At 42.9% G+C, this 10,821-nt stretch overlaps 1 protein-coding gene across 9 annotated transcripts in view; it reads left to right on the top strand.

Moving 5' to 3' along the window:
- Nucleotides 1–112: 112 nt before the first annotated feature.
- Nucleotides 113–10,821, top strand: part of cpeb3 (cytoplasmic polyadenylation element binding protein 3) — a 39,050-nt gene continuing 28,341 nt past the window's right edge. For 2 of the 9 annotated variants that reach the window (XM_051378022.1, XM_051378014.1), the window contains exons 1-2: nt 2,249–3,438; nt 10,498–10,582. In XM_051378022.1, coding sequence (XP_051233982.1) covers nt 2,311–3,438; nt 10,498–10,582 — 1,213 coding nt within the window. In that variant the 5' untranslated portion in view covers nt 2,249–2,310. The other 7 variants (XM_051378032.1, XM_051378041.1, XM_051378067.1 and 4 more) reach the window with 7 other exon arrangements.

The following is a 10,821-nucleotide window of genomic DNA, read 5'->3' as shown; positions in this document are numbered from 1 at the left end:
ACAAGGACGTCGCCGTCCGTTCTCCTGTCATGGGAAATGTAGTTCCGTAACGCTTCCCTCCCTCTTATAGCCAAAAAATATCAAATTAAAGTCCTGAATCCACTCCTGACAGGAGTGCCAAAGAGAGACCACGGCTTCTTGGAGATACAACCGACATGAAGATGCACATATGGCTCCAGAACAGCGGTAAGATGTTTGAATTGGACTACATTTCTGTTTGACTAAGTGTTGCTCCACTTGTCTTCACGAGTTTTGTGCGGTTATTTATTTTTTTTTTTTATGTCATTTCACATAAAGTTGCTAAATTGATGTTAGCAATTATAGGACAAACTTTATAGGTATGTGTTGCTCTCTCGCGCGTGCGTGTGTGCGCGTGAGAGAGACTGTTACTGTCAATCATCACTGTTTTTTTTTATTCCTGCTTTAACGAGTTGCTTTGTGTTTGCAACCTCGCCTCACCTACAGGTCACCTTTGAAGTTTATTATTTTTTCTGACACCGCAGCAGTTAATAAAGAACATTGCCTGTTTGTTGACCAGCCACTGCAATAGTGAGAAACTACAACTCCCTGCAGCCTCCTCGGCATCATCCATGCGCCGCAGTCAATCAGCTGTTGAGGCAACTGCTGACTACCTCGGCACAAGGGTAGCTCGTTTGTCATATCTAAACCCAGACGAGGCATACAGAAATATCTTTATTTACAGAGTACCCCAAAAGGTGAACGATAAAGGTAATTCAAACGTCCCGTCAGAGAGAGACGCGACCCCTCTGCGTGTGCATGCTGTTCTGTCGTTTGTGTGGAGGGACACATATGGATTAAAGGGGGATTTCAAGGCAAGACAGCTTCATGATATGTGTCGGATGCCTCGATCGGCGCGATGTATAGGCATGTGAGTGGCCAGGGGGGTTTCTGGCAGGGTCTGTGGTACAGGGCCCGGTGAGGTGAGCCACTGTGGGCTGCTGATTGTGCTGCTTTGATGACCTTGGAAGCGCAGCTCTTGGAGGAGAAAACACGGATTAACTGGTGGGGTGTGTGCAATGCAGGCTGTTTTGCGATTACCTTTTGAAAAAGTCCAACTTGTACCACTGCCATCATGCTGCTGGAATGATCCGGCATGTCATCTGGAGGGTTATTATTTTAAAAGTGTAGCAGAGTATTGCATTAATGTTATTGAAAGGCCTCAGGGTTAGGCTGCGTGTTAGCTCTCCGACAGTCCACAGTTAGGCTGATCAGTGTTATCATACAGCAGAATTTTTTAACCTTGGATTGATTTGACATGGTGTGTGTGTGTGTGTGTGTGTGTGTGTGTGTGTGTGTGTGTGTTCCTTGTATGTGCTCCAGCTGACAGAACATGCTTAATTGCTCAGCCTTGCAATAATCAAGTGGTGTATTTACATTTTAAAGTGCCCTGCTCGCTGTTGGGTTGGAATAACGTGGCAACTTTATGGCTTTCTGAATGCAAAAATCTGCCATCACGATAACACCCGAGTCTGTTCTTGTTAATTGGGCTTTTGCAAGGCGTTGTCTCTGAAATGCAAAGTAAAAAGGATCATTTAGCATGCAAAGGGTTTAATAAGTTTCAACAGAGGGCAGCGAGCAGAGCTCTCAGTGAGGCTCCAGCATTGGCTTTAAGTTGGTATATTGTTGCATTTAACTGCAAGTTACATTGGTACATGTTATGTATGTATATGTGTTATGTCAGTGTCAACCAGTGGCTGTGTCAATGCGGACCTCGGGCAGAGTCCCCTGTTTTGCGCTATAATAAAACCTCATTATTCCTGTGTGGAATCATGTATTTAATGCTCATTTGGCAATTTATTCTTCTTTGTTAAATGATCTTCGTGCTAAAAACCTGACTGAGACATGTTTTATTGTCAGGGGAAGGTTCAGGTTCACGGGATTTCTTTGCGGTACAATAAAGTGGTTCAGGTGCGTCACTTTCTGCTGCATAAAAAACGGGGGCGAAGTGTTTTTTTTTTTTTTTTAGTCTTTAAAAAAAAGCTCCGTGATTGTGTGTGGAAGTGCCTGGGTCAAGGTAGAACTGTCTTTTAACCTTGCTGAAGGACAGCTGTATTTACTGACGTATGTAAATGAATATAGGGGAGGTCCTTGGGCAAAAAAAACCACACACTGAATCAGTTTCACATTGCAGCTCCGGAGTTCCTGCGTGGAAGGAAAAAACGAGACGTGGCGAAATCTGGTGAATATCTGCAGCAGCCATACGCTCCGGGTATAATTTGTGGGATTTATGAATCACTCTGGTATAGTCTTGGGAAGTGTCTTTTTCCTCTTCTTCTTCTTTTCGGCTAAATGGGTGATCACGCATTCGCTTTGCAGTTGCCTGGTCCCTCTAACATCATATCCTTGTCGGAGTTGTCCCAGTTCATCAGATCCTACTACAGCAGCCCGGCGAGCCCGGTGTATGATCTGCTGAATTACAACAATAATAATAACTCCTCGTCTCTGTTTCCCCTCGTTGCAGCTCAGCAAACCATGCAGGATGATTTACTGATGGACAAAAACAAAGCCCAGCCTCACCATCAGCAAGATCCGACGCAAGTAGACCCTCCTCCCTCCACCCCGACCCCGTCATCGGAACCCACTTCTTCTTCATCGGAGTCGGAGAGCCCGTCGACCGGGAGCAACCAAGCGGCTTCAGCGCTGAACAGCAGCAGCAAGGACAAAGTGCCGATGGAGTCGCCGATCCTGCCCGGGTTGAGCTTCCACCACCAGCCGCAGGAGACCGGCGGCCCCCTTTCCTCCCCTTCCTCCTCGTTTGGGAGCACTTGGTCCACGGGATCCACAAACGCCGTGGACGATAGCTTTTTCCAGGGAATACCCTCGGTGAACGGGACGATGCTTTTCCAGAACTTCCCCCACCACGTCAACCCGGTCTTCGGGGGTAATTTCTCCCCGCAGATCGGTCTGGCTCCCCAGTCCCAGCAGCATCAACAGCAAGCCCAGCAGCAGCAGCCGCAGCAGCAGCAGCAGCAGCAGCAACAGCAACAGCAGCAGCAGCAGCAGCCACCCCAGCAGAGGAGATCCCCTGTCAGCCCCAGTCAAGGCCCCTTCCCCCAGAGAAACGCTTATCAGACCATCATGAATAACAGCAAAGGGTCGTCGTCGTCCTCCTCTGCCCCGTCGTCCGCTTGGAATAATCACCAAAACGCCGCCTGGAGCACTGCCTCCAACCCCTGGAGCGGGCTGCAGGCAGGCAGGGACCCGCGCAGAGCGGTGGGCGTCGGGGTAGGGGTAGGGGTCGGGGTCGGAGTCGGCGTGCCGTCACCCCTGAACCCCATCTCCCCCATGAAAAAAGCCTATACCAGCAATGTTATAGCACCCCCAAAATTCCCAAGACCCGGTCCCCTCACCCCCAAGCCCTGGATGGAGGACAGCGCCTTCAGGACTGACAACAGCAACAACATACTGCCTTTCCAGGTAAATATGTCCCCCAGTTAGAGCAGGCCTGGGCCTACCTCTGCTGCTTCAGCCTCTATTTAAAAAGGTTTTCCACTTTGACAGGTTGTGGGTCTCAACCCTGGTGGTCGACCTCACAAAAATATAAACCTATAGGAGGATTGTCTCAGATGTATTATGTAAATATTCAAGAGAAAAACATCAGTGCTTGACGTGAGGGAAATCTAACACTACAGGCTAGCCTCGGATAAGGTCACCCTGAACTCCTCACTACCACGGATTCATTATGGGTCCACATATTATAGTGACTGATAGCTCTTTGTGTCATAGTCAATTAGACTCATTTGCAATGAAGTCATTATTTTATAAATGACTCATACACCTATTGTCAAACATCTTCCATATCATACAGTGGTTCCTCACACATCAGGGTCGCAACCGCACAGGCGTTCATTTTGAATTAATTCAGACAACTCAGCATAAAAATACCTTTTTTTATTTGAAATGTGCGACATGCTGAAGCTTTGACTTATGTGGCTCGGCTGAACTGACGAATGAGCATCTGGTTTTGCCGGCAGCAGTGACATTATTATAATAGGGGCATGTATGGTGGCAGATTGTGCTTGTGGAGGTCAGAGAAATCGAATGAGACAGCGAGTCCTTGAAGTATTCCTCATCGATCATTGCTATTTTTACGCAATCAGAGACAAACACCACTGAGTCATTCCTAGAAATAGTCGCTGAGCACGGTTTATTGCGCTAAATGGTTCATTTCCCTCTGCCAGCTCACTCCCCGTCAGGTTTAAAGGACACATGACGCATTCAGGTGCTCCTCGTAACCTTCTGAATCCAGACTGACAGGACCTGTGTGTGTGTGTGTGTGTGTGTGTGTGTGTGTGTGTGTGTGTGTGTGTGTGTGTGTGTGTGTGTACGCTCACTCGATTACCACTTCATCCCAATTACTTGTTTTCAGTGATATATTTTGGCAGAAAGCTGCAGAAAGTATGTGTAAAATAAAGAGGAAACGGTGAAATGAAAACTCCAACATTAATAATAATAAGAATAAGAATAAGAATCTTCTTATTACTATTTTATATTATATATTACTTACTATTTTATATACAATTGTTAATTTTTCTGTCGCTATTTTCAACATCGTTGGCAGTTCATGCGCTCTCTCCTCGTAATTACCACATTTTCGACAGTACCTAAAGGCATCACGTATACTCGCATTTGATTGGCCTGTGATCGGATAGTGGGCGGGGTTTGAACCTGAGCTGGAAACAGAGCGCATGTCCAATCCGGAAGGCACAAAGTTTTTTTTTCACCCCTCAAACAATTTAAAGTAAAAAGAAGCCAAAATAGAAACTTATTGTTAGTTTCAACTTAATATTTGACACAATACAAATGCTGCCATTGATATATGTTTGTGTTTCTGCTGTGAGAAAGCTGCTTAACCATGAAATCTAACTCTATTCGGGGTCAAAACACTCATGAGTGATGTTATTATGTTATATATTTTCTGTTTAAAAGAAACACTGACAGCTAATAAGCAAAGTGGCATTGAAGTTTCATAACTCCAGTTTGAGAATGGGTGACTGAGGAAAGGGCAAGGATGTCCTGTTTATTACAGAATGAGTTATCACAGTTTCAGTCGAACAAAGAAAGTGTGTGCACTGGTCTTATTGCTGTTTCCCTGTCCAATACCGGTATGTCCGGGCTTTATCACCTGCACACTGGTATGTACGAGGCTGACGTACTGTATTGTTACCTGTCTTTTGGTCGCAGTCCATCAGCCTAGTGGACACCAGAGCGCCAGGTTCATACTGGTTTGACTGTATTTCAGTCTGCCATCCTGCCTTGATTGATGTGTCTCATTACAGAGTAGACTAACATGAACAGTCCCGACACTGTATGGTATTTTTCACATGGTTAGTCATGTGTTCCCCCCCCACCCCCCCACCCCTATGTTTAGTTATGCTGCCTGACAAACAAGCCAACATAAAAAAAAAAAAAAATAAGCCAGCTGAATACTCCCTCCTTAAGTCACCGGCTCACTTAAAAAGGAGTACTTGTTCACCCGATCAAAGCAATGACTCGGGAGAACGGAGCGCCAGCCGAAATGTTAACCTGTTGCTACAGAGAGGGACTACATGTGCAGACGAAACACAGCCCGGCGTGGGATGAAATTCCAACCAGCTTGAAAACGTATAGCCTTTTGAGGAGATAATGATTGTGTGTGTCAGTCAGGCCTCCCTAGGTTTCCTCCGTTGAGTGCCTCTATCTCTTTTCTCTTGACTTGGCCGACGTACAGCTCCAGTTAAGGTCAAGGGGCCATGCTGAGTGGTGTGTTTACTGAAGTGAAACTCGGGCAAATAGCAGAGTTGAAGTACAGTCATCTACTCTCATGTGGTCAAGCGCTGCCAGATGAAACATTAGGGCTTAAGTGACATATTACAATAGTTCACTCATATACAGTAAAGGCCACTTCGAGCTGAAGGGAGTAACTGACAGAAAATGAATCTGTAGCTATTCTGATAATCTATGTTTTGTTTGAGTCAAGCAAATGTTGAGTTTAAGTTTGCAAAATGGCCTCTTAAAATGGGAGTATTTTCAGCTTTTGTCTGTTTCCTATCATCGGGTCGGTCGGACAAGATGAGCAATTTGATGGGACTTTTTCATTATTTTGTTATCTTTTATAGAAAAAACTGTGAATCCATTAATGAAGAAAATGTCCGCCAGATAAATCGAGCATGAAGATAATTCGTAGTTGCAGCTCAGACGCAAATAAGCTGCTCTGCTTTCATATTCATATCTTATTATTTGCAATGTCAGCTCGTCACGATGCCGCTGATACCCTGGAGGTTTGTCTCTATAAAACAAAGCAGGAAATAGTCACAATGTATGGCTCACATTTCAATTTAAAGACTGTAGTGATGTTTTCAAGCATATAGATCTTCATCAGACTTTCCTAAACTACACCTCAAAACTATAACTTATATTAAAGGTAAGAAAATACAATATAATTTCTATACATCTGTTGCAAATTAACTTAACTCTAGCACTGTCTTTCCATGAAGATTGGGGACCTGGGAGGAATAAAAGAAGGGTCAGAATTGAAGCAGCAGAGTCCGAGATGTAGTGACTTTTAATGCCTCGTAAGAGTCTAGCTGGATCCTACATTTCCCATAATTCATGGCGTCTTTTATTAGACTTTCCCTGCCTGTTAAAAACTTCTTTAACTTCAAGCCCTCTGTTTATAACGCAGGACATAGGGGCAAATATTAAATATTAATATATAAGTCTCAAGCCTAACTCGATGAACCACAGAAGACTTTATTTTACTGTTTTTACACAGGTTGACGCCCCTATAAGATCAGATATATCTAGTATCTATAATACCAATAGTTGTATCAGTATATATTCTGCTATTGTATAATCTCAGTATAACAGAGAGGGTTTTTTTTAAAGGGCCCATGGGTACCTCGGGGATGCAATCCTGGCTGTAACTCACACTTAGCTGTTTAGCAATTACACCCATAATTGGAGAGGAGTTATCACCAGGATGCAAGGTCAGGGTGCCACATGTCAACTGTCCTGTTTACTGAAGTCAGGCAAATTCCTGAGCCAAGCAGCACGCAGGGGTCCACACACACACACACACACACACACACACACACACACACACTCACACTCTCGTCCCTGTCATGTGGACAGCTGGTGACAGGTGTACTTGCTGTGACCAGGTAGATGCTACCTCAGTCTTCTCCAGGCGCCCCCAGATGAGGCGCAGGGTTGATGTGTTGAGTCCCGTGTGCTCCGATATGTGCTCGTACTCGCCTGCTGCTGGCTGCTGCTGGAAGGCAGAGGAATGTGCAGAATTCAACTTAACATGTCAGCGTGAGGCATGAGACACAAAGTCACATGAGCTTCTCGGGAGACACGCTGATCTGAAGTGATGTTAGTGGCTTGTGTGGTCCTCTGTGATCGTTATCGTGTCGTATCAGATCAAGAAGTTGGAAGTTAGTGGGCAGACTGACAGGTGGAGACTCACAGTCAAATGCCGTCTGATGGTCATGTGAAGCGGCAGGAGTTTGAGTTTGTTTGTAACCTGTGTGATTTACACGAGGTATTCAGCTCGTTTTTAGGGTCATTTTTGCTTTATTTACCACTTAAACGTGTAATTTTATTTTGCCAATGCTGTTGTCTCAGCTTACAGATAACACAGGTTTAACCCTGTGTGTATTTAAATGAGCTTTATAATAAAGTTAGGTTTGAAAGGCAACCAACAGAGAACTCATGCACTCAAACACAATCAGTTAGTTGCTTAGTCAGTTGATAACAATTTCAATGATTGATTAAGTCGTTTAAGAAGCAAAAATGCAGAATATTCTCTTCTTCCAGCTTTTTAAATGTGAGGATTTGCTGTTTTTCATTGCGCGTTGAGTATTTTTGGGGTTTCGTTCTGTCTGTCGGACAAATCAAGCAACTTGAAGACGTCAACCGACAACCTAGAATTTTTCACTATTGTCTGACATTTTCGAGACTAAACAATCAGAATAGATTCTTGAATTCTTCACTGGCAACTGTTACAGATTATAAATACATCCAAAAGTTGTATATTTTGGGCGACATTGTGTGGATTTACACAGGGTTTGATAAAGTTATTATACAGTTTATTTTTTAAAGAGTCATATGTAATCTAAATGTCAGATGTGGCAGGGTTTTTTTGGGGGGGCTCTTCCCTTTGATTGATTGCATGTTACATAAATGTAATATAAAATTAATGGCTGCTCGCATTTTTTGCAGTTTAAGAAGGAAAAAAACAAACAATAGATAATAAACTCACCATCTGCTACTGAATCTGGCAACCCTTAACCTTACTGAGCAGACTTTATCCATTAAAAATAGGTATTCAGCCATATCTTAAATGCTTAGTCTGTTTCTGATCACAATCTCCCTCAGCGCTCTCTTATATCTTGTTTATGTGTCGTGAGGAAAGATGAGCTGCAGTGTAGTCAAGATAGGTCAACCTCCGCTCCACATGCAGGCATTCTTATGATGTGTTAAACAACAAAGTCTGTTTGGGGACTTTTGTATACATGATCTCTTTAGGTCATTCGACTACACTGAGCTCTCCGACCCCCACCCGTCACTCTGCTCGTCCACATGTGTCGGAGAGGAGGGGAGGGGGAGAAAACTCAAAGCTCAGCGTTTTAAGTGTTTACCGTTTGTACCAAGTGGGCAGATTTTTATCTACGTGGCGCTGTCGGGTCCAGAGTGAAGGGAATAACACTTTTGAATGCTCAGCCGAATGGGCAACAATAGCTGTGGTGTGCAAACAATGTGGCCCTGGCTTGGGCAGCGGACACAGGACACAGCTGCCAAGGCTACGGCCTCCAGCTCCGGTTAGGCCACTCTCAGGCTTTACCTTTGGCACACATGTCATTCTCATAAATTCACTCACACACACTGGGCGTCTAAACGTTTCATCAGCAGCAAGCAGCTTAACCCTGAAGGGTTTGATGGACTATTGAGCGTCCGATTGGAGGACTGAACTGGACCAGTCGACCTCATAGGATCAGGAAATTAGCTGTTGTAAATCACTAGGTGAAAATAGGTATCGAATGGCTCCGCAACCTGCTGCATCATAAGCATCTTAGAGCAATGTTAAAACCAGCTGTATCAGGTGGAAGCTGTTCTTTCATAACATCTTTACACAGTCTTTTGATCACGTATTTCAGGATTTAAGTCAAAATGTTGTCCGTTTTAGACAAATTTAAGCTCATTTTATTCAGAAAGCATTTCACATCTGAGACATTTTGCTTCTTTTAACAGGGTTCTGCAGAAATACATGTTTGTATATTTATATGTATTGATTTTTCATTGTGTTGTGTGAAAAAATCATTTTGATGTTGGTACTTTAACTTTATAACGTATAGTATTATAAGTTAAAGTATTGACAACACTGCTACTATATATTTTGGGTATTATCCTTGTGGCATGGCAGATCTGTTGTTGAAAGACTGTCTTTGTTGGATCTATGGCTTCAACTAATGATCATATTTAAGTCATATTTTATATTTGATTAATGATTTGGTCCATGAAATATCAAAAAATAATAAAAAAGTGTCCTTCTCAAGTTCCCAGAGTCCAGAGATGTCTTCAAATACTTTTTTTGTAACGGTCCAAAACCTAAAGATATTCACTTTCCTATCATAGAGGACTATGAAAGCAAATATTCACATTTAAAAGGATGTAACCAGAGAATTTGGGGCATTTTTGTTTAAAAAAAAAAAAGAAGAAATACTGACTAAAATGTTCAATGATAATTTTTCTATTGATGGATTAATCTAATAATTGACTAAATGAACGACATAACCTGGACTGAACCTCCAAAGAGTCGTGAGGAAAGTGAGGAGTACTTTATCAATTACAAGAAAAGCCAGAGGAATAAATGTTCTGATCACATATTAAATTTGTTTCTCTGCTACTTCTCCACCTACAGACTTCACAGTTAAGAAATTCTGTTCTAAATTATATAAATCCAGAAAGATCCTGAGGGCAGAATGCTGCCTCTGCTTTTCACTGGAGCTTTTTGACATGAAAAGACTTAAGAAGCCTCAGACTTAGATTCATATCTCTTTTTCAATATGAGCTGTATTCACCATTATCCCCAGGGCTGACACATACATTCAGTTTACCCTTTTCTCCTGTAACATATAGTCTCTTAATTTACATATTAGTTTAGATTAGCTAAGAATGCATTCCAGCCCCGTGTTGCTTTTTTAACAAAACTGGATTCTGCTGGTACATGCAAGTTGTTGCCAGTGATTTGCCCTTGAGCAAGGTAAGCAACCAACTGGAATTTCAACATCAAGGCTAAATGTTTGCCAGTTTTTGAAGATCGTGTCCTTCATGTGAGGTTGCTCAAATCCACATTTCAAATATTAATGATACTTTGCACTCATAACGGGCAGTAGTTTTAACCGTAGCAGCCATAAGACGGTAGGAGTGTTTATTTTGTTTATGATGTGGTGACTCTAATCCTAACCCTCTTCCTGTTTTGCTGTGTTGCAGGACCGGAATCGGCCCTTTGATGCTTTTAGCTTGCACTCTTTGGAGAATTCCTTAATGGATATGATAAGGACTGACCATGACAAAGGTAAACCACACCCTGCCGGTGGCCCCCCAATGACTATCGCTGATATTATATGGAGGAATCATTTTGCAGGTTAGGAATATTCATACGTCCATGCTTACAAATTTTGGGTTTTTTTTTTTTTTTTTTGCTTCATGGGTATCATCTCTGGGTACATTTGTTTTTCTTTTGCTCTATTGCCAACCTCTTAACCAATCCAGTACAGATCATCATGTTCTGTTTGAAATTTAAATGAATAATTA

This window comes from Dicentrarchus labrax, unplaced genomic scaffold (genome assembly GCF_905237075.1).
Source record: "Dicentrarchus labrax unplaced genomic scaffold, dlabrax2021, whole genome shotgun sequence".
Lineage (NCBI taxonomy): Eukaryota > Metazoa > Chordata > Actinopteri > Moronidae > Dicentrarchus > Dicentrarchus labrax.
Note: the sequence above shows the minus strand (reverse complement) of the source record. Positions and strands in the feature narration are given on the sequence as shown.